Raw genomic sequence first — 24,916 nt, forward strand, 5'->3', positions numbered from 1 at the left:
ACGTTTAAACATTCACGGAGCTCCAACTGCTCTCGGTGTAACAGTGTGGGCTGCAGCCTAATTGACAGCTTAATGGGTCATTCTATTCTAAGATTTAAGACGTACCTCACTCCAGACCAGCATCGTTCCAAAAACAACCTGTAATCCATCAAAGAAGTTGTCTCCGATAATGATGACAGTGGCTCCTCCTGTCGTCCACCCTTCACTCGGGCTAATTGCTTTGATGCATGGAGTGGCTGCTTTGCAAGAGGAAGAACACAGCTCTTTAGCACCTCTGAAGATTTCCGACTGCACAAGACCCTCCTCCAGTTTAACCCCCGCGACACTTACTTGTTTTCGACCTTTCGTTCTGATTCGCTCGTGAGACCTGAGCATTGCCGGCTGGGACCAGCACTTTTTAATAACTGTCCCTAGCTGCCCCTTGAGAAAGTGGGGCTGAGCTGCCTTCTTGAACCGCTGCAGTCCCCCTGCTGCTGGTTGACCCACAATGCCCATCAGGGGGCGAGTTCCCGGATTTTGGCCCAGCGACAGTGAAGGGACGGTGATATATTTCCAAGTCAGGATGGTGAGTGGCTTGGAGGGGAGCTTGCAGGGGGTGGTGTTCCCATGCAAACACAACTCTTGCGCTGAATCCTCAAAACATCTCTGCTGTACAAACCTACAACAGGAAAGTGACCAGCCAACTGACCTGATGACATTCCTGATGTCAGCAATTTTGACTGGGGATGGGGTTCAGTTTAGGGTGCAGGCAATCATACTCCTGAAGGAACCTCGTTTACTCTGGAATTGAGGAAGGCTGAGTGGGACATTTTCCAATAGCTTGCTGTCTCCTGATGTCACCAATGAATTTGAGGTGGGCATCAACTGGCAAATAGGGTTGCCCGCACTCCTCGAGGAGAAAGTGAGGTCTGCAGATGCTGGAGACCAGAGCTGAAAATGTGTTGCTGGAAAAGCGCAGCAGGTCAGGCAGCATCCAAGGAGCAGGAGATTCGACGTTTTGGGCATAAGGCCTTCTTCATTCCTGAAGAAGGGCTTCTGCCTGAAACGTCGAATCTCCTGTACCTTGGATGCTGCCTGACCTGCTGCGCTTTTCTAGCAACACATTTTCAGCTTTCTTGCCTGCACTCCTAGCAGGTTGACAGGCTATTGTTACTACAATGCTGACAGTGGGACCTTCAGTGACGGTAATACAATTGAATGTCAAGGGGAAATGGCTTGATCATTGGGTGTGAATATTATTTGCCACTGATCAGTCAAAGTCAGGTCTTGCTGCACTTGGACATGGGCTGCTCCAATACCTGAGGAGTCCCGAATGGTGCAGAATATTATGCAATCATCAGCAAACATCACCACTTCTGACCTTTTGATGACGGGAAGGTTGTTGATGGAGCAGCAATCTATTATTAACGCCATCATCAACGTTACCATTAACCAGAATTGGCGAACTGAACCAGCCTGTTCATCCATGGATACAAATACTACGGCTACAAGAGCAGGTCAAAGGATGGGAATTCTTCAGTGAGTCTCTCCAAAGCTCATCCACCATCTACAAGACACAAGTCTGAAATGATGGAATTTTCTCAGCTTGCCTGGTTGGATTTAACTCCAATGATACTCAAGAATCTCCGGGACAAAGCAGCCCGCTTAATTGGTATCACATCCATTACCTTCACCACTCTTCCCTTTCGCCACCATGGCACAGTACCAGCTGAATGTACCAACGTAGAAGATCTATTGCTACAACTTGTGCATGCAATCTTCTACCGTGTAGAAAGGGCTTAGGGCAGCAGATATTTGGGAACTCCATGACCTGCAAGTTCCCTCACAGGCCACCACCATCCTGATTTGAAAATACAGAACAACCTCAATTATCCAAAAGTCAATTAGTTGAATTTCGGATAATCCGAACAAGATCTCAAGATCCTGTAAAAACGTTATCTGTTATCCGAACCATCAGTTATCTGAACAATCGGTTATCCATACCAAATACTCCCCGCCTGTCTCAAGGTTGTTCTGTATATTGCTGCTCATCCACTGCAGCTGGGTCAAACTCTAGAAGCTCAATCCCTAACAGCATTATTGGTCCACTCACAGCATATGACACCTTCTCAAGGGCAATTATGGATAGACAATATATTCTGGCCTTATTCATCCATGGATGAATAAAATAAAACTGTCTCAGCTTTGGTCCTTTATTCATCATGATATTTCAGCAACTACTGACCTATCAAATATCGACCCCATCCCTCTCTTCAATGTCCCAAATATCATTAAAAATGTTTCTTTCTATCTCTTGGGTTATTGTAACAGTAAAGCACTTATCTTCACTTCTTTAAGACCAAGGGCCACTCACATGACTGTCCATGGAAGACTACTGGCACAGAATCCTACAAATGTTATGGTACAGAAAGAGGCCATTCGGCCTATCGTGCCTGCACTGACTTATTAGATGAGCATTATTACCAAATGGCAGTCTCCTGCATCTCCCCCATACCCTTGCACACTACTGCTATTCAAACAACCATCTCACGTCCTCTTGAATGTTCCACCATCCTCTGAAGGGCAACTAGGGGTGGGCAACAAATGATGGCCCAGCCAAAGACACCATGACACACGAGTGAATTTTAAAAAAAATGAACCTGCCTCCACCACATTTTGAAACAGTGCACAGCAGAAGGCTTAATCCTCTGGATCAGACAAAGTGAGGCGATAGCCAAGTGACATTATCGCTGGACTGTTAACCCAGAAACTAGGAGAAAGTGAAGACTGCAGATGCTGGAGATCAGAGTTGAGAGCGTGGTGTTGGAAAAGCACAGCAGGTCAGGCAGCATCTGAGGAGCAGGAGAATCGACGTTGTGGGCACAAGCCCTTCATGAGGCTTGTGGGTCAGGGCTGAGAGGTAAATGGGAGGTGGTGGGCTTTGGGGAAATGCAGATGATGGTGAGGGAGAAGGTGATAGGTCAGAGGAGGGCAGTGATAGACAGGTCCGGAGGGTGGTGCTGAGTTGGATACTTGGGAGTGGGATAATATAGGGGGGAGGGTAAATGAGGTGGGGGGGGTGGACTTGACAAGAGAGTTGCGGAGGGAATGATCTTTACGAAAAGCGGATAGGAATGGGGAGGAAAATAGATCTTCGGTGATGGGGTCCCGTTTGTAGGTGGTGAAAATGGCGGAGGATGACACAGTGTATGTGGAGGTTTGTGGGGTGGAAGGTGAGGACTGGGGGGGTGGGGTCTGTCATTGTCGCGTTGGGAGAGGTGGGGGTTCAAGGGCGGTGGTGAGTGAAGTGAAGGAGATGCACTAGAGGGCATCGTCAACCATGTGGGGAAGGAAGTTGTGATGGTGAAAGAAGGAGGCCATCTGGGACTTTCTGAGATGTAATTGGTCATTCTGGGAACAGATGTGGTGGAGGCGGGGGAATTGGGAATAAGGGATGGCATTTTTACGGGAGGTAGGGTGGGAGGAGGTGCCGTCTAGGTAGCTATGGGAGTCGGTGGGCTGGTAGTATATCGTCCCCTATAGAACCTGAGTGAACCAATTGGATTTTGACAAGAAAGGCAGCTTCAAGGTCACTTTCACTGACACCAACTTCCTTCTTTCCATATTTTAATAATTAAGTTTGGATTTTCAAACTCCCACAGCAAAACATAATATCACAATCTCTGAATTAATAGTCTATTACAATTCAGGAACCACAAGCACTGCATCACATTCCCCCGTGTCTATACACTTGGATTAATTCTTCTCTTGACTTCGAGCTGGGAAGATATCTGGTTAATCGACAAAGCGCACACTTTCATTTCACTGTGACATTTGCTTTTGTTAATTGGAGAGGAAGCACTTTTCCACATGCTGATGTACAGGTTCCAATCACTTCCCTTCCTCAGGGAAAGGGATTGGTAAGGCAATTCTGGCTTCTTAAAGTTCAGCAGATGAACTTTCACAATTTGTTCTGATTCCTGGTAATATTACATCGAATCTACATCCCAGAGTCAGGCCACTCAACAGGTCCTTTTCCCTCCACAGGAGTGTCATTCCGTCATTATTCATCTAGCCCTATCCTTTTTCATGGCATTCTCCTTCATGTACTTAACTAACCTCATTCTAAATGTATACTATTCATTTCCTTGAAAGTGGTGTCACAGGGAGATAAGATATTGAATAAGGCGCTTGGTGTGCTTGTCTTTATTGGTCAGTGCATTGAGTACAGGAGTTGGAAGGTCATGTTGCAGCTGTACAAGAATCTGTTTAGGCCACTTTTGGAATATTGCATTCAATTCTGGTCGCCCTGCTATATTGAGGATATTCTGAAACTTGAAAGTTTTCCCTGGAACGTATAGTGGACCGTCATGAGGGGCATGGATAGGGTAAATAGATAAAGTCTCTTCCCTGGGGTGGAGATGTCTAGAACTAGAGGGCATAGATTTAGGGTGAGAGGGATAAGATATAAAAGAGGCATAAGGGGCAACCTTTTCACACTGAGGGTGGTACGTGTATGGAATGAGCTGCCAGAGAAAGTGGTGAAGGCTAATACAATTGCAACAATTAAAAGGCATCTGGATGCGTATTTGAATAGGACGAGTTTGGGAAGATATGGGCCGGGTGCTGGCAGGTGAGACTAGATTGGATTAGGATATCTGGTCGGCATTATTGAATTGGACTGAAGGGTGTTTCTGTGCTGTACATTTCTATGACTCAATACTGCATGTGACAAAATACATTGATGAAGATAGAGCAGTGGATGTGGTGTGTGTGGATTTTAGAAAGGTGTTTGATAAAGTTCCCCATGGTAGGCTCATTCAAAAAGTAAGAAGGCATGGAATACAGGGAAATTTGGATACAGAATTGGCTGGCCCACAGAAGATAGAGGGTGTTAGTAAATGGTAATTATTCAGCCTGGAGCTCGGTGACCAGTGGTGTTCTGCAGAGATCTGTTCTGGGACCTCTGCTCTTTGTGATTTTTATAAATGACCTGGATGAGGAAATGGAACGGTGAGTTAGTAAGTTTGCCAATGATATGAAGGTTGGTGGAGTGATGGATAGTGTGGACGACTGTTGTAGGTTACAAATGGACATTGACAGGATGCAGAGCTGGGCTGAGAAGTGGCAGATGGAGTTCAACCTGGAAAAATACGAAGTGATTAGTTTTGGAAGGTTGAATTTAAATGCAGATTATAGGGTTCAAAGCAGGATTTTGACTTAGACTTACAGTGTGGAAACAGGCCCTTCGGCCCAACAAGTCCACACCGACCCGCCGAAGCGCAACCCACCCATACCCCTACATTTTACCGCTTACCTAACACTACGGGCAATTTAGCTTGGCCAATTCACCTGACCCGCACATCTTTGTGACTGTGGGAGGAAACCGGAGCACCCGGAGGAAACCCACGCAGACACGGGGAGAACGTGCAAACTCCACACAGTCAGTCGCCTGAGTCGGGAATTGAACCCGGGTCTACAGGCGCTGTGAGGCAGCAGTGCTAACCACTGTGCCACCGTGCCGGATTCTTGGCAGTGTAGAGGAACAGAGGGATCTTGGGGTCCATGTCCATAGATCCTCAATGTTGCCACCCAAGTTGATGGATTTGTTCAGAAGGCGTATGCTGTGTTGGCTTTCATTAGCAGGGGATTGAGTTTAAGAGCCATGAGGTTATGCTGCAGCTCTATAAAGAAGTGGTTGGACCACTCTTGGAATCAGTTCTGGTCGTCTTATTATAGGAAGGATGTGGAAGCTTGAGAGAGGGTGCAGTGGAGATTTACCAGGATGCTGCCTGGACTGGAGGGCATGCATTATGAAGAAAGGTTGAGGGAGCTAGGGCTTTATTCATGTAAGCGAAGAAGGAGGAGAGGTGACTTGATAGAGGTGTACAAGCTGATGAGAGGCATAGATAGAGTAGATAGCCAGAGACATTTTCTCAAGGTGGAAATGGCTATCACAAGGGGCATTTATAGAATCACAGAATTCATACAGTGTGGAAACAGGCATGTGGCCCAAAATGTCCACACCAACCCTCTGAAGAGTATCCCGCCCAAACCCAGTCCCCTACATTTACTCCTGACTAATGCACTTAACCTACACATCCCTGAACACTACGGGCAATTTAGCATGGCCAATCCACTTAACCCGCACAACTTTGGATTGTGGGAGGAAACCGGAGCACCCAGAGGCAACCCACACACACACGGGAAGGACATGCAAACTTCATACAGACAGTTGCCTGAGACTGGAATCAAACCCAGGTTCCTGGCACTGTGAGGCAGCAGTGCTAACCACTGAGCCACCGTGCCACCCTTTTATAAAGGCGATTGGAGGAAGGTTTCAGACGGATGTCAGAGGTTGGTTCTTTACATAGAGAGTGGTGAGTGCATGGACGGCACTGCCAGCAGGTGTAGTAGAGTGAGATACATCATGGACATTTACCCTTAGATAGGTACATGGATGATAGTAAAATGAAGGACATGTAGGTTGGTTTGATCTTAGAGTATGATAAAAGGTCGACACAACATCGATGGCTGAAGGGCCTGTTCTGTGTTCTAAAGCAAGAAAATGGCTCTTTCAGTGGGTCAGTGCAGATATGATGGGCCAAATAGCCTCGTTCTGTGCTTTAACCACCCTGGGATTCTGTGATTCCACGTCTTAGGAGACTGTTGGCTTCCTGCACTTGCAGCAGGCTAATTTGGATGGGCATCAGGTTTCTTGAGTGTTACTGTAGCCCCATCCACACAAGCAAGTAGAAAGTAGCCCATCATACTTTTGTCTTGCCTTTTATAGATGATGAGAGAGTCTTTGGGATTAAGCAGGGTAAATTTCTGATTTGTTCATGTAGCTGCAGCGACTGGTCCAGTTGAACTTTATGGACACTCCATTAGCCTTATAGGTCATTCTTTTAACATAGTCACCAAGATCAATCCTACAGTGCTTATTCATAAGTTGTGCTCATTCAGTATAACAGTGATACTCCTGGTGCTATTGTCAACCAGTGTAAGTTCTTAGAACTTTTATCCAATGTAATGAGGGGATGTCAGTGTTAGACTGGAATGGACAGAGTCAAACATCATACAGCACCTGGGGAACAGTGATTTCCAATAAACATGTTGGACCATAATCTGATGCTGTGTGATTTTTGACTTTATCCAACAGATGCTGACCTGAAAAGAATTGAATTCCAAAGATTCTCGGCAGAGCTACAGTCGGCAACAAGAGGCACTGGGAGAAGGGAAGGGTTTGTGAGAATGTCAGGGTCCTGCATTATCATCAGCAGAAATATAAGACAATAATGCAGGATGCTAGGGGAGGAATTACTGAGTGACAGTCTGAGGGATTTGGATTAATATCATTATCTGTATTATCTAAAGATAGATCCTACATTATACATCTACGAATGGTGTCCTTTTACAGCTGATATTTGCAGTGATCCCAGGAGCTCTGGAGCAAATGGTCGATTCCTTCATCTCTTAATCCTTTTCCTAACGAGCTATGCATTTAGCTCTTTGTGAAATGTGTTAATTAGCGCAGCAATAGCTGCATTAGCAAAGAGCCTTATTTGAGGCTTTCTGTCATGTTCTCTCAAGCTGACAGGGACACCCTATCAGATTCTACATTGCTGATTGATCCAAACCAGGTTTCCAAACTGAAAGAAAGAGTTATATGAAAGTCTGTTTGTAGTGGGAGTGTAGACATGCCATGTTGTAAGTCAAGAGTGCAGTGTTGGAAAAGCACAGGAGGTCAGGCAGCATCTGAGGACCAGGAAAATCGACGTTTCGGCCAAAAGCCCTTTTGCCCAAAACATTGATTTTCCTGCTCCTTGGATGCTGCCTGACCTGCTGTGCTTTTCCAGCACTTGCAGTCCTCACTTTTGTCGATACCAGGTTGTAATCTGTGCCTCAGTCAGCCTTAGCTTTGTCTGAAAGTTGTGAGTTCTATCTCGAACCTCAGTGCGTAATCTACGGTAATATAAAAACCATGCAACACCAGCCACATTCTGGCAGGGTGGTGCCCGATCAGGCTTGTTAGCATGACCCATAATTATTCACTTAAATCAGGCAGGTGGGTCTGCTGACTTTGGCATCCGCCCTGTTTTATTTTTATTGAAGATAATCCAATGTCCTGACACTCTCAGGAACTCCTCCCCTGCCCGAGTGCCTCATGTTGCTGACTGTTGTATGAATGTTCTTATGCTTTCTGTCAGTATTGGATTTGTCTATAAACTCATCTAAGTGAGCTTTACACTTCGTGACGTTAAGGTGAGCTCCCCATAAGCGAGGATGAAATAAATGTTTGTAAACTAATTTCTGAGTCTTCTCATCAATTTGTGGTGTAGTTCAACATTAACTACCTCACGGTGTCCAGAATTGATTCATGGCCAATTAAGTACTTTAGCAATGAAGTCCTTTTACTTTTCTGGAAAACAAGAGCTTGCGGAATACAAGTGGAAAACTGCACTGATTTGTAATGTTCCAAGTTTTAAGACATTCAGTTTGTGTGCAGCACAAACAGTTATGATAAAAAGCACCAGATAATTTGCTTTTGACGATGTTAGTTGAAGGACAACCCATGGACAGGATATCAGGCTGAATACACCTACTGATCTTCAAAATTTTGCCAAAAAAACTATGATGCTCCTCCAAACAATAGACCTCAGTTTAACATCTCATCTGAAAGACGCCACCTCTAATGGTGCAACACTGTCTCACTTAGTGCATTAGAGAATCAACAGCGGCCACAATGTATTTCTAAAGCATTCTCAGTGTGGTGAAAAATCCCAATGAGCTTCTCATGGGCTTCATGTCAAATAAGGTCACAGAGAGACAAGGGTCAAAATGACAGCTCACCACCACCAACTTCGCAAGAGCAATTAGGGATGGGCAATAAAAATCAGTCTTTCCAGCAAAGTTCATGACCCATAAACAAATAAAACTCTACCACGTCATTTCTCAGTCTTAAATAAAATGTTAAAAATCACATAACACCAGGTTATAGTCCAACAGGTTTATTTGGAAGCACTAGCTTTTGGAGCGCTGCTCCCTCATCAGGTGGTTAAGGAGCAGCGCTCCAAAAGCTAGTGCTTCCAAATAAACTTGTTGAACTATAACATGGTGTTGTGTGATTTTTAACTTTGTCCACCCCAGTCCAACACTAGCTCCTCCACATCATTAAATAAAAAGAACTGAGGATAACTTCAATCAGAAACAAAAACACCCCAGAAATTGCTGAGAAGCTCAGGTTTGGCAGTATCTGTGGAGAGAAGTCAAAGCTAACATTTCAGTTCCTCAGTTCTGAGGAAGGGTCACATGACAGAAAACGTCAACTCTGATTTTCCTCTACAGATGCTGTCAGGTCTGCTGAGCTTTTCCAGCAATTTCTGTTTTTGCCATTTCTCAGTCTTGACATTCTTTCCTGCTAGTTTCTGCTCCTTAGCACTGGCATCTCCTTACAAATCCATCCTCACTTCCTCCTAATTTCCTCATTAACAGAATAGAGACAACAGAACACAGAACATAAGGAAGACAATAATTTTACTGCTTTGTCCAACAGTCAAAATGCACTTGCTTTTATAAAGGAAATCCCTTATTCTAATGTGACCATATTTAAAAAAAATAAGCTAGTGTACTGTTTTAATACAGACTGGTCTTTTTGCCTAAAGTTATCTTTGCAAATGCAATAACGACTTTTCGCCCCTGCTCACACTGTTTCCAATTAGGTTGCCCAGATGGCAGCTACTCAATGCACTAATAGGTTATAAAGGTTTCCTCTTCGAAAGCCATCTGTTCTGAACAATAGATTAGATTACCTACAGTGTAGAAACAGGACCTTCAGCCCGACAAGTCCATACCGGCCCTCCAAAGAGAAACTCACCCCCCTATATTTACCACAGACTAATCCACCTCATACGACAGGCAATTTAGCATGGCCAATTCATCTAACCTACACATCTTTGTACTGTGGGAGGAAACCAGAGCACACCCATGCAAACACGGGAGAATGTGCAAACTCCACATAGACAGTTGCCCGAGGCGGGATTCGAACGTGAGTTCCCTGGCGCTGTGAGGTAGCAGTGCTAACCACTGAGCCACCGTGCTGCCCAGTGACTCAAAGAAAATCCAGTTTACCCTCCCCAATGTTGTAAATGCTGTTATCTTTTATGTGATTTGAGTAAGTTTTCTGTTGAATTTGTAAAGGCCATCCAATTTGTCATGCGTTTTGGAGTGCCCCCTGATGGGATGGCTAGGTCTTCTCAATAATCTAATCTCCCCAATATAAACCTTGACTCTTTCCCATACCCCTCTCAGACATCTGGCCATACATGAGCCAGACCAGTTAAGGATGGCAGATTTCCTTCCCTACACAGCGTTAGTGAACCGGATACTTTTTAATAACACTCAACAGTATTTATCATGGACACCATCAGGCTGCTTTCTTTAAGTCCCAGATCATTTTTGAGAAAACTGAAATTTCACCACCTGCCATGGTAAGTCTTGAATGTTAGACTGACATTCTGGTTTCCTGTCGAGAATGGGGTGCTGGAAAAGCACAGCAGGTCAAGCAGCATCCGAGGAGCAGGAGTATCAATGTTTCAGGAAAGAGCCCTTCAACAGACATTTGGGATTACTTGGTCCAAGTGACATTATCACAATGCTTCAATCACCCCAAGTGTGCCAATCCTACTCTGTTGTAACTAACCTCTGGGCAATTAGGGATGGGCAATTGTTGCTGGCCAAGCCAGTGATGTCTGCATTCCATGAGCAAATGAAAAAATATAGTTGGTTGCTACACCTAGCTTTGCCATTCTGATGGCTGATCTGGCAGTGATTTTAATTCCACATTCCTGTCAGCTTCCCACTGTGTGGCACAGTGGCTCAGTGGTTAGCACTGCACTAGGGACCTGGGTTCGATTCCAACCTCGGGTGCCTGCCTGTGTGGAGTTCGCACATTCTGCATGGGTTTGCTCCAGTTTCCTCCCAGTGTCCAAAGATGTGTAGGTTAAGTGAATTGACCATGCTAGATTGCCCATAGTGTCCAGGGATGTGTAGGTTGGGCGGAGTGGCCATGGCAAATACTGGCTTATGGTGATGGGATGGGACACTCTTCAGAGGGTCAGTGTGGACTTGATGAGCCAAATGGCCTGCTTCCACATTGTAGGAATTCTATGAACACATCTGTTGAACTCAGCTTTCATCATAGATGGCTACTGTGTGAACGCAGGTCACCACTGACCTACTGAAGAACATCCCAACCAGACCCACCCCTCGATTCTATAACTCTGCATTTTCCATGGCTATGGGTGATTTAGAATGGCAAATCCACCTAACCTGCACAGCTTTGGACTATGGGAGGAAACCAGAGCACCTGGAGGAGACACAGGGAGAATATGCAAACTCCACACAGGAGAGTCGCCTGAGGCTGGAATCGAACCCAATGCTTTGAGGCAGCAGTGCTAACCACTGAGCCACTGTGCCCTTGATTGAATTCAATGAACCAATCTCTTGGGAAAAGAATTCCACAGACCATGGTCCCTTTCAGAGAAAAATCCATTCTCCTTATCTCCATCTGAACTCTACAAGCACTTATTAGTAAAATCTCTCTTAATTTTAGTCTCCTCCACAAGAGGAAACATCCATTTAGTACCCCAAACAAGTCCTTTTCCGAATCTTATACATTTCAATTAGATCACCTTTTCTAACCTCCCCAGTCTGTCCAACTCTCCTCATAAGGTAAGCCTGCACCCTAGGAGGGTTTGGGATATGAGGAAAGATTGGATAGGCATGAGTTGTTTTCCACAAAGCAGTGCCTGTATGACAGGGACCTTGCATTGCCATAGGTAGGATGGGCCAAATCAGCTCCTACACTGTAAGTACCTATGATGCTACAAATGAACCTTCTCTGTTGTACTTGTAATGCATGGGATGTGCAGAACGCAAACATTACACTATGGATGATCGCATTCAACTGTTTAAGATGAATAAAAAGATTCAACAGGTGAAGGGAAGAGAAAGCATTTCCTCTAACTGGACAGCTGACACAATGAATAAGTGCAACCGTAGAATTAGAGTTAGTCCCATTCAAGGATGATGCTAGGCTGCTCATCTTTTTGCAAATTGAAACCTGGAAATTTGCCCCCAAAGCCCCCATACCCACTTACGCCTAGCTTTTGTGTATGAAGGGTCAAATAAAATTTAAAAAACAAGAACAATAGCACTTTGCTATGCCTGGATTTCCAAAACCTCACCACATGACAATCCACCATCAACAAAGCATAACTCAGGACTGTGATGGGATACTCCCGTGGATGGGTTCAACTTCAACAAAGAACTCAATTCCATCGGAGACCAAGCATCTCACTTTAATGGCACCTCATGCTCCCTGCAACAGCATTACCATTTACCCACTCTACCACTGAGGTATAATATGCCAATTTACAAAGCACACAGCATCAATTCACCCAGTGACCTAGAACAGCATCCTCTAATCCTGCAAACACCACCAGCTAGAAGAATAAGATTAGCAGATACAGGTGAACACAACTTCCTACAAGTTCTCCTCCAAGCCATTCACCATCCAGACTGGGTTATGGGTGAAAATCTTCCCTATTAGCACTGTTTATATCAACCAGTAAACTATTAGGAAGGTGAATGGGATGTTAGCCATTATTGCAAGAGAATATGAGCACAGGAGCAGCAAAGTCTTGTTTCAGTTATATAGGAACTTGATTGGACCGCAGCTGGAGTACTGTTTATGGTTTTAGTTTCTTTATCTTAAGAAATACAGAGGAGGAGGAGCTTGGATGTCTTAAAATGCTTAAAGGTGGATAAATTCCTGGGACCTGATCAGGTGTACCCTAGAACTCTGTAGGACGCTAGGGAAGTGCTTGCTGGGATCCTTGCTGAGATATTTGTATAGTCACAGGTGAGGTGCCGGAAGACTGGAGATTGGCTAATGTAGTGCCACTATTTAAGAAAGGTGGTAAGGAAAAGTCAGGGAATTATAGACTGGTGAGCCTGACCTCGGTGGTGGGCAAGTTGTTGGAGGGAATCCTGAGGGACAGGATTTAAATGTATTTGGAAAGCCCTTCCTTTTGCCTGAAACATTAATTTTCCTGCTCTTCGGATGCTGCCTGACCAGCTGTGCTTTTCCAGCACCACTCCAATCTAGACTCTGATCTCCAGCATTTGCAGTCCTCACTTTCGCCTGACTAATTATGGATAGTCAACTTGGCTTTATGTGTGGAAAATCATGTCTCACAAACTTGATTGAGTTTTGTTTTTGAAGAAGTAATGAAGAGGATTGATGAGGGCAGAGTGGTCGACGTGATCTACATGGACTGCAGTAAGGCATTCGACAAAGTTCCTCATGATAAACTGGTTAGCAAGGTTAGATCTCATGGAATACAGGAAGAACTAGCCATTTCGATACAGAACTGACTCGAAGGTAGAAGACAGAGGGTGATGGTGGAGAGTTGCCTTTCAGACTAAAGGCCTGTGAGCAGTGGAGTGCCACAAGGATCGGTGCTGGGTCCACTGCTTTTCGTCATTTACATAAATGATTTGGATGTGAACATAGGAGGTATAGTTAGTAAGTTTGCAGATGATTCCAAAATTGGACGTGTAGTGGACAGCGAAGAAGGTTGATTCAGAGTATAATGGGATCTTGATCAGATGGGCCAATGGGCTGAGGAGGTGCAGATGGAATTTAATTTAGACAAATGTGAGGTGCTGCATTTTGGAAAGACAAATCAGGGCAGGACTTATACACAAAATAGTAAGGTCCTTGGGAATGTTGCTGAACAAAGAGACCTTGGAGTGTAGGTTCATAATTCCTTGAAAGTAGACTCATAGGTGGATAAGATAATGAAGAAAACATTTGGTATGCTTACCTTTTTTAGTCAGAGCATTGAGTACAGGATTTGGGAGGTCATGCTGCAGCTGTACAGGACATTGGTTAGGCTACTTTTGGAGTATTGTGTGCAATTCTGGTCTCCCTTGTATCAGAAGGATATTGTGAAACTTGAAAAGGTTCAGAAAAGATTTGCAAGAATGTTGCCAGGGCTGGAGGATTTGAACTACAGGGAGAGGTTGAATAGGCTGGGCCTGCTTTCCCTGGAGCATCAGAGGCTGAGAGGTGACCTTATAGAGGTTTATAAAATCATGAGGGGCATGGGTCACGCAAATACAGAAGGTCTTTTCCCTGGGGTGGGGAAGTGCAGACCTAGTGGGCATAAGTTTCAGGTGAGAGGGGAAAAGTTTAAAAGGGACCTAAGGGGCAACATTTGCTTACAGAGTGTGGTGCGTATTTGGAATAAGCTGCCAAAGGTAGTGATGGAGGCCAGTACAATTACAACAGTTAACAAGTATCTGAGTGTACATGACTAGGAAGGGTTTATAGGGAGATGGGCCAAATGCTGGCAAATGGGACTAGATTAGATTAGGATATCTGGTCAGCATGGATGAGTTGGACCGAAGGATCTGTTTCCGCACTGTACATCTCTACGACTCTAAATATATTATTGCCATAAAAGGAGTCAAAAAGTCATGCAGTTGTTCAGCACCAAAACAGACTCTTCGGTCCAACTCATCCATGCCTGCATTTGACCCATTTCCCTCTAAACCTTTCCTATTCATGCACCCATCCAGGAGCCTTTTAAATGTTGCAATTGCACTAGCCTTCACCACTTCCTCTACAGTTCAATCCATACACAGACCACCCTCTGTGTGAAAATGTTGCCCCTAAATTTCCCTTTTATATCTTTCCCCTTTCACCCTAAATCTATGCCCTCTAGTTTTGAACTCTGCCATCCTAGGAAAAGAATCTTGTCTATTTAACCTATCCATGCCCCTCATGAACTTATAAACCTTTATCAGGTCACCCTTCAATGTCCGACAATCCCTATAGCTCAAACCTTCCAACCCTGCAGCATCTTCGGTAATCTTTCCTGCACCCTTATTTAACAACCTTGTTCCTGTAGCAGGGAGTCCAGAACTGATCGTAAAATTGTAAAAGCAGCAAATGTGTTGCTCAGATGGCAGAACTGTGCTGTGAACACAGATTGGGCAAACTGGACCAATCTTCCCTTCAGTTCTGAGAAATGAGGTGACCGCATTGAAATTTAGTTTGAAGTAAGATGTTTGCCCTGATTGGGGAGTCTCGAATGAGGGGACATGATGCACAAATAGGGGAGGCGGGGACAGCTTTTACAACTAAAATATGAAGAATTTTTCTTCTCCTGAAGTGATGGTGAATCTTTGTTGCTCTAATGCCGAGGGTTGTGAATGCTTATTCTTTTATTTCATTTAAAGCACAGATTGATAAATTTGGTGAAAAGAATGATGGGAACATTATGGGTAAAATCATTGAAGTGTTCCAGCAATCACAATTGTGTTCACATTATTTATTAACGACTTGGACAATCCAAATTTGCTGATGACATAAAGTTAGGTGGAATTGTTGATGGTCATGTAAAATGACAAAGGGAAATCGGCAAAACTGTGGTAGTTGGAGTTCAAAGCAGGCAAATATGAGGAGATCCATAAAAGCTGAAAAGGGCTAGCTCAGGTTTCTTTCTAGAATGAAGTTAACTACAGGGTGGATAAACACAGCAGGTCAGGCAGCATCCATGGAGCAAGAGGATCGATATTTCAGGCATAAGCCCTTCATCAGAATGGATGTCAAACAGACATGGGGGTTTGGGTGCATCAATCTTTCAAATGTCATGAACAGGTGAAGAAATAATCAAGAAAGTTAATGAAATCCTGGCCTTTATATTGAGAGGACTGGAGGACAAGGATATCGAAATTATGTTGCAGTTATATAAAACCTGAGTGGCTCCCACTTGGAGTACAGTGAGCAAATCTGGGTACCAAAACTGAGGAAGGATTTATTGGCCTTGGAAGGAATAAAACAAAAAAAATTTACAAGAATGATATCTGGACTTCAGGCGTTAAGTTATGAGGAGAGATCTGCTACTTCGGCCTGCTTTCTCTAGAATTTGGAAGTTTACGGAGCGATCTGATTGAAGTCTTCAAGGTATTACCAGGAAAAGACTGGGTGAATAAAGATAAAACTATTTCCACTGGTTGGAATTCTCGAACTAGTGGGCATAGTCTGAGAATTAGGGTTGGACTGTTCAGGAGAGATATTTGGAAGCACTTCTGCATACAGAGGGTGATAGAGGTTTGGAACTCTCTTCCATAAATGGCAGTGGATGGTAGATCAGCTGTTCACTTTAATTCTGAGGTAGGTTTTTTTTTGTTTCGCAAAGATATTAAGGGAAATGGGTCAAAAACAAATGCATAGAGTTAGGCCATAAATCAGCCATGATCTGATGGGGCTGAATGGCTTACTCCTGTCGCTATGTTCTTGTGGACTGCAAATGGTTCTACACCACCCACATTCTCATGGAGAATTACCGATGGGCAATAAATGTTGACCTTGTCGATAATGCCCACATCCCATGAATAAATATAACTCAACCTCATCAGGCTCATATAAAGTGCTGTTAATGTTCAGCAGATCTGGCAGCATCACTGGAGAGAGAAACTGCGTTAAGATTTCAGGTTGCTGAGCGCCCGATCGAATCCAGATCAAGACCAATTCTGAAGAGTAAAGAACTAGTGGCAATACAACCCCATCCACCAATGAAGCGCTCCACAAAATCCATAACTGCATTGTGACCCGAATCTGAGAAGGCTAGCAGTGACCAATGGTGCGCTCTGGATTGACGTACCTTCACAGGGATCGAGCCTCCGAGCTCGTCGCCCATGCTTCGAGTTGTTGTGGATGAACATGTTGTCGGACACAGCCAGGACATGGCCGTCCACATTAATTGTTGTGCAGATGACCACCTACAAAGAGAAGGCAAGTTGGTTGGTATTGGTGGGCAAGAGGGGGCAATGTACAGAACAAAGCAGAATTCACAGCAGCACATTGACATGCCCTTTATCACAATTGGTTTATGCTCCACATGAGTATCTTCCAAACTTACTTAGAATAACAGAATCTCTACAGTGTTGAAACAGGCCCTTCTACCCAACAAGTCCACACCGACTCTACGATGAGTATCCTACCAAAACCCATTCTCCATTACTCTAAATTTTACCACTGACTAATGTCCCTAAACTACACATCACTGAACACTATGGGAAATTTAGGATGGCCAATTCACCTAATCTGCACAGCTTTGGATTGTGGGAGAAAACTGGTGCACCCAGAGGAAACCCACGCTGACACGGGGAGAATGTGCAAATTCCACGCAGACAGTCACCCGAGACAGGAATCGAACCCAGGTCCATGGAGCTGTGAGACAACAGTGATAACCACTGAGCCACCGTGCTGCCCCTTCATACTGTCCAACAGCGCTTATCTCTCTTTCTTCCTCAAGCACTATCTGACTGGGGCTATTCTACAGTTGCTGAAAATGTGTTGCTGGAAAAGCACAGCAGGTCAGGCAGCATCCAAGGAACAGGAAATTTGACGTTTCGGGCATAAGCCCTTCATCAGGAAGGTCCGGCTTCATCATCCTGATGAAGGGCTTATGCCCGAAACATCGAATTTCCTGTTCCTTGAATGCTGCCTGACCTGCTGTGCTTTTCCAGCAACACATTTTCAGCTCTGATCTCCAGCATCTGCAGACCTCACTTTCTCCTCCGCTATTCTACAGTTGCTGATTATACACCATCACTGCAGATATTTAGAAGCACATTAACCAATATGCCAATACAAACCAGCTTTGTGGTGAATTGCGAGTTAATTTATCTTCCTGTGATACCAGCTTGAGAGATGATGGTGACCAAGTCAATGGGAGCGATGCCCTATGCTTCAAACAGTGACTATTGGATGTTTTAGGACAACTGAATATAAAATATCTCGCCTGAAAAGTATTAAAGTCATTAAGATTTCACTTAAGGAAAGGAAGGTTGGATTAAGTGCTAAAATGCATCCTGGGGCTTGCCTTTGAACTGAATGAAGCTCACCTTTATTAAAGGTTAATCCAGAATGTAAGACATTTTGGAGTAAAATAACGTGAGATCTAGTTCATATCCAACTTCATTTTATTGGTTTGTGGATGTGGGCATCACTGACTGGGCCAGCATTTATTGCCCATCCCCAGTTGCCCTTCAGAAGGTGGTGGTGAGCTGCCTTCCTAACTGCTGCAGTTTGTATGTTGTACATTGACCTACAATATTGTTAGGGATGGAATGCCAGGAATTTGACCCAGTGACAGTGAAGAAACAGTGATATATTTTCAAATCAAGGTGGTGATTGACTTGGAGGGGAAATTCTATGTGATGGGGTTCCTATGTATTGGCTTCCCTTATACGTCTAGGTGGAAGTGGTCATATGTTTGGAAGGTGCTGTCTAAGGATCTCTGGTGAATTTTTGCAATGCATCTAGTAGATAGAATACACTGCTGTTACTGAGCATCGGAGATGGAAGGAATGGATGCTTGTGGATGTGGTGCCAATCAAGCAGGCTGCTTTGTCCTGGATGGTGTTGAAGGGGGGTTGTTGGGGCTGCACCCATCCAGGCCAGTGAGGAATATTCCATCACACTCCTGACTTGTACCTTGTAGATGGATTTGGGGAGTCAGGAGATGAGCTAATGTTGCTGTAACTGCCCAATTGAAAGGAAATTGAATTGTTGGGTAATCGTAGCCATCAATCTGTCAATTAGTTGACTAGAGAATCAAGTGTGGGGTGAGAAAAGTGCCCCAGGGTTAAGGAGATTTGGGAACAATAGGCTCAAAGTTCCTTCTGTACTTCTGTACATGTCAAACTTTCCAGATTGTCAGAGATTTGTCCAGATTCGTTGTTTGACAGAATAGGATTTGGATGTTTCCAAAATAGAAATGTCCTGGCAAAATATTTATTTTCTTGGATTCATCAGGATCCAATTGCGAGAATGGGAAAAATAATTTGTATTGCACGGGGAAAGGATGTGGAGTCGTTGACAATCAGACTCTGATTGGGCGAGACGTTGCTATGGAAAATGCGCCAGGAAGACATGTCCCAGGTGCAGAAAAATAGCTGAAGTGAAAGAGTTTGTGTACCAAACGATAGCAAGCCTACAATTCACCTTGTGGCCTCGAGCAGAGGCTGTCATTTAAGGAGTTAATGAAGCTGTGCAAAAACAATCTTTTCTTTCCTATTTTGGCAAATTATTGCATGATGTGAGTGCCTACCAGGCAGTTAATCCTTGTAAATAAAGGAGCTTTCTTAGCTGTAGTTTCATTATCAGTCACTAACAGTGCCTTACCAAGTGGCTCTGGGTAGTCCCCTCTTTGTTTGGATTGATCTTTTGACAGATTAACCAGTGGCTTTATTTAATTAAGTTCGCCTCACTTGAGAAATGCAATACGTATAGAAAAAAAATCAAGCCCCTAATGGAATTGCTCTCAAAATAAAAGAGTTTGCAAAATGCTCGTAGATGTTCTGCAGTTTTATTTGTCCTCCAATGCCCGGGGGCCAGTTTGAGATGCCAGTGTTTTTTTTTAATTACTCCTCATGCAATCAATCTCACTTAATCAGGCTGTGCTTAAATTTGCTTCACTCGTTGTGGAGTTTTTTTTAGATTAGACTTACAGTGTGGAAACAGGCCCTTCGGCCCAACAAGTCCACACCGACCCGCCGAAGCGCAACCCACCCATACCCCTACATTTACCCCTTACCTAACACTACGGGCAATTTTAGCTTGGCCAATTCACCTGACCCGCACATCTTTGGACTGTGGGAGGAAACCGGAGCACCCGGAGGAAACCCACGCAGACACGGGGAGAACGTGCAAACTCCACACAGTCAGTCGCCTGAATCGGGAATTGAACCCGGGTCTACAGGCGCTGTGAGGCAGCAGTGCTAACCACTGTGCCACCGTGCCGCCCACGTTAAGGGTGGTTTTATTATTTCTCTTTACAGTTCTCTTTAACACTAATACTATATCACTGATGTTGACAACTGCGAAATTCTGCGCTTTTTACAGAAAAGAAACTTTAACCACTCCATTGGATATCCCCTTTCACGTACTCCCCTCTATCGAAACTGTGAAACTCCTTCCCAATCCTCATTCTTTTCACTTCCTCATCCTGTATTTGTAGCTTTCACAGGGTGTGGGCGTCACTAGTTCATTCAGTATCTATTACCCGTCACCAATTGGACCTTGAGAAGGTGATGGTGAGCTGACTTCTTCAACGGCTGTATGCCATTGGCTGTTTGGGAAGGAGTTCCAGGACTTGATCCAGCAAAGTAGGGATGATTGGAAAGTGGGCAGCCTTCAAAGATGAAATAATTAGAGTTCACACACAGTATGTTCCTGTTAGTATAAAGGGGAAGGCTGGTGGTTGTAGGGAATGTTGGACGACTGGATAAATTGAGGTTCAGGTCAAGGAAGCATATTTCAGATATAGACAGCAGTGATCAAGTGAATTCCTCGAGGGATATAAGGGCAGTAGGAGTCTGCTTAAGAGGGAAATTAGAAGGGCTAAAAAGGCACGTGAAACATCTTTGAAAAATAGGGTTAAGGAGAATCCAATGAGATTCTACAAATACATTAAGGGCAAAAGAGTAATTAGGGGGAGAATCAAGCCCATTAAAGGTCCCTAAAGATCAACAAGGCCATCAACAAGATACTAAGTGAGCATTTCATGTATTCATTGGGGAGAAGGACAATAGTGATAACTTGAAAAGTGTCTGTGTTAGCGAAGAGGTGGTGCTGAAAGTCTTAAAATGTATAAAGGTAAACAAATCTCCAGGATCTGCTCAGGTGTATCCTAGAACTCTGTAGGAAGCTAGGGAAGTAATTGCTGGGCTCCTTGCTGAGATGTTGTATCATTGATAGTCACAGGTGAGATGCTGGAAGACTGGAGGTTGCCTAATATAGTTTCACTATTTGAGAAAGGTGTAAGGACAAATCAAGGAACTATAGACTGGTGGGTCTGACATTGGTGGTGGGCAAGTTTTTGGAGGGAATTCTGAGTGACAGGATTTACAAGCATTTTGAAAGGCAAGGACTGATTAGGGATAGACAACATGGCTTTGGAAATAATGTTTCACTAACTTGATTGAGTTTTTTGAAGATTGGTGAGGGCAGACATTGTCTTTATGGACTTCAGCAAGGCATTCAATAAGGTTCGACATGGTAGACTGGCTGGCAAGGTTAGATCACATGGAATCCGGGGGAGCTAGTGGTCTAATCAATGTCATGCTCAGTCACAGCATGAGCTCCCAACTCCTCCACTCAATGCACTGACCAATGGGGAGCTAGCCAATTGAATACAAAAATGGTTTGAAGGTGGGAGACAGAGGGTGGTCGAGGGATGTTTTTCAGACTAGAAGCCTCTGGTCAGTGGTGTGCTGCAAGGATCAATGCTATGTCCACTGTGTTTCATCACACACACACACACACACACACACATTTTTTTTAAATATATATATATAAATGATTTGGATGTGAATATAGGAGGCATGGTTAGTCTGCAGATGACACCAAAAGTGATGGGTTAGTGGATAGTGAAGAAGGTTGTTTTAGAGTACGAGACCTTGATCAGATGGGCCAATGCATCGAGAAGTGGCAGTTGGCATTTAATTTAGATAATTGTGAGGTGTTGCATTTTGGTAAGGCAAATCAGGGCAGGACTTATACAGTTAATGGTAGGTTTGAGAGTGTGGTGCTGGAAAAGGACAGCAGGTCAGGCAGTATCTGAGGAGCAGAAAAATTGATGTTTCAGGCAAAAGACCTTTATCAGGAATTAATGGCAGGGTCCTGGGGAGTGTTGCGAAAACAAAGAAACCTAGATGTACAGGTGCGTAATTCCTTGAAAGGTGGAATACAGGTGGACAGGGTGGGGAAGAAGGCATTTGGCACTCTTGCCTCCATTGGTCAGTGCATTGAGTGTAGGAGTTGGGAGGTCATGTTGTGGCTGAGCAGGACATTGATTAGACCACTATTGGAATACTGCATACAATTCTGGTCTCACTGCTATAGGAAAGATGTTGTGAAAGTTGAAAGGGTTCAGAAAAAATTTACAAGGATATTACTGGGATTAAACTATAAGGAGAGGCTGAATAGGTGGGGGCTATTTTCCCTGGAGCATCAGAGACTGAGGGGGGACCTTATAGAGGTTTATAAAATCATGAGGGGCATGAATAGGGTGAATAGACAAGGTCTTTTTCCCAGGTTAGGGGAGTCCAGAACTGGAGGGCATAAGTTTAAAGTGAGAGGAGAACAATTTGAAAGGAACCTAAGGAGCAACTTTTTCACGTCGAGGTTGGTATGCATATGGAATGAGCTGTCTGAGGAAGTCGTGGAGGCTGGTACAATTACGATAATTAACAGGCATCAGGATGGGTAAATGAATAGGAAGGGTTTAGAGGGATATGGACTGAATACTGGCCAATGGTATTTGATCAGTATAGGATATCTGATTGGCATGGACGAGATGGACCGAAGATTAGGTTCGATTCCCTGCAATGGGAAAACAGGCCCTTCATCCCAACCAGTCCACACAGGCCCTCCGAAGAGTAATCCACCCAGGTTACTCTTCCCTCTGACTGATGTCAGAATCTGTGGGATGGAAAGTGGCGCTGAACATTGTGAGATCCTCAACAAGCATCTCCACTTTGACCCTATGATGGTAAGATGATCCTTGATGAAGCAGCTAAAGAAGTTTGGGCCATTTAGGCTATCCTGAGGAACTTCTGCAGAGACATGGACAGAGCAGGGACAGGAATGGCTGTTGCAGGTTCCAGGATTCAAATGTTTCAGTAAGAACAGAGAAGATGGTAAAAGAGGGGGAGGTGGGGCATTGTTGATTAGGGATAATATTACAGTCGTAGAAAGGATATTTGGGGACTCATTAACTGAGATAGTATGGGCTGAGGTTAGAAACGGGAAAGGAGAAGTCACCATGCTGGGAATTTTCTATACTCCGAATAGCCCCAGAGATGTAGAGGAAAGGATAGCAAAGATGATTCTCGATAGGAGTGAGAGAGGCAGGGTAGTTGTCATGGGGAACTTCAACCATCCAAATATTGACTGGGATCACTGGAGTACGAGTACTATAGATGGGTCAGTTTTTGTCCAGTGTGTGCAGGAGGGCTTTCTGACACACTATGTAGACAGACCTACAAGGGGCGAAGCCACTTTAGATTTAGTACTGGGTAACGAGTCTGGCCAGGTGTTAGATTTGGAACTGGATGAGCAATTTGGAGACAGCGATCACAATTCTGTCAGGTTTACTTTAGTGATGGAAAGGGATAGGGGTACTCCACCGAGCAAGTGTTACAGCTGGGGGAAGGGAAATTACAATGCAATTAGGTAAGATTAAGGAAGCGTAGAATGGGGAAGAAAACTGCAGGGGATGAACACATTAAAAATGTGGAGCTTATTCAAGGAAAAACACCTATGTTTCCTAGATAAGTATGTACCTGTCAGGCAGGGAGGAAGATATAGAAATTGTGAGCTGTGGTTTACTAAGGCAGTGGAATTCCTGGTCAAGAAGAAGGAGACTTATGTTAGGACAAAATGTGAAAACTCAGTTAGAGCGCTTGAGGGTTACAAGGAAGTCAGGAAAGATCTAAAAAGAGAGCTCAGAAGAGCCAGGAGGAGACATGAGAAGTTGTTGGCGGATAGGATCAGAGTTAACCCTAAGGCTTTCCATAGGTATGTCAGGAATAAAAGAATGACGAGAGTTAAATTAGGGCCAATCATGAATAATAGTGGGAAGTTGTGTGTGGAGTCAGAGGATATAGGAGAAGCACTAAATAAATATTTTTGACAGCGTTCACTATAGAAAGTGAAAATGTTGGCGAGGAAGATACAGAGATATTTGCATCTAGACTAGAAGAGATTGAGGTTCACAAGGAAGAGGTATTAGAAATACTGCAGTGTGTGAAAATAAACAAGTCCCCTGGGCCGGATGGGATCTATTCAAGGATCCTCTGGGAAGCAAGGGAAGAGATTGCCGAGCCTTTGGCATTGATCTTCAAATCATCATTGTCTACAGAAATAGTGCCTGAGGACTGGAGGATAGCAAATGTGGTTCTCTTTTTCAAAAAGGGTAGGAGAGACAACCCTGGTAATTACAGACCAGTGAGTCTCACTTCAGTTGTTGGTAAAGTGTTGGAAAAGGCTATAAGAGATAGCATTCATAACCATCTAGAAGAGAATAATCTGACCAGGGACAGTCTGTGCGGTTTTGTGAAGGGTAGGTCGTGCCTAACGAATCTTGTTGAGTTTTTTGACAAAGTGACCAAACAGGTAGATGGGAGTAAACCGGTTGATGTGGTGTATATGGATTTCAGCAAGGCATTCAATAAGGTTCCCCACAGTAGGTTATTATATAAAATGTGGAGGAATGGGATTGTGGGAGACATAGCAGTTTGGATCAGTAATTGGCTTGCTGAAAGAAAACAGAGGGTTGTAGTTGATGGAACATGCTCATCTTGGTGTCCAGTTACTAGCGGTGTCCCGCAAGGTTCGGTGTTGGGTCTACTGCTGTTTGTCATTTTGTTGGAGGTTAGTAAATTTGTGGAGGACACTAAGGTCGGTGGAGTTGTGGATAGTGACGAAGGATGTAGTAGGTTGCAGAGACATATAGATGGGATGCAGAGCTGGGCTGAGAGGTGGCAAAAGGAGTTTAATGTGGACAATAGTGGTTAGCACTGCTGCCTCACAGCGCCAGAGACCCGGGTTCAATCCCCACCTCAGGCGACTGACTGTGTGGAGTTTGCACATTCTCCCCGTGTCTGCATGGGTTTCCTCCGGGTGCTCCGGTTTCCTCTCTCAGTCACAAAGAAGTGCAGGTTAGGTGAATTGGCCATGTTAAATTGCCTGTAGTGTTAGGTAAGGGGTAAATCTAGGGGTATGGGTGGGTTGCGGGTCGGAATGGACTTGTTGGGCCGAAGGGCCTGTTTCCACATTGTAAGTAATTTA

The 24,916-nt window shown here is 44.3% G+C and overlaps 1 protein-coding gene across 10 annotated transcripts in view; it reads right to left on the reverse strand.

Moving 5' to 3' along the window:
- Positions 1-24,916, reverse strand: part of LOC132824232 (transcription factor COE3-like) — a 516,826-nt gene that overhangs the window by 155,597 nt on the left and 336,313 nt on the right. For 7 of the 10 annotated variants that reach the window (XM_060839181.1, XM_060839024.1, XM_060838589.1 and 4 more), the window contains exons 8-9: positions 16,719-16,836; positions 106-239 (exon numbers count right to left, since the gene is read on the reverse strand). In XM_060839181.1, the coding sequence (XP_060695164.1) occupies positions 106-239; positions 16,719-16,836 (252 nt within the window). The remainder of the gene's footprint in view (positions 1-105; positions 240-16,718; positions 16,837-24,916) is intronic. The other 3 variants (XM_060839322.1, XM_060838666.1, XM_060838932.1) reach the window with 1 other exon arrangement.

This window comes from Hemiscyllium ocellatum, chromosome 1 (genome assembly GCF_020745735.1).
Source record: "Hemiscyllium ocellatum isolate sHemOce1 chromosome 1, sHemOce1.pat.X.cur, whole genome shotgun sequence".
Lineage (NCBI taxonomy): Eukaryota > Metazoa > Chordata > Chondrichthyes > Orectolobiformes > Hemiscylliidae > Hemiscyllium > Hemiscyllium ocellatum.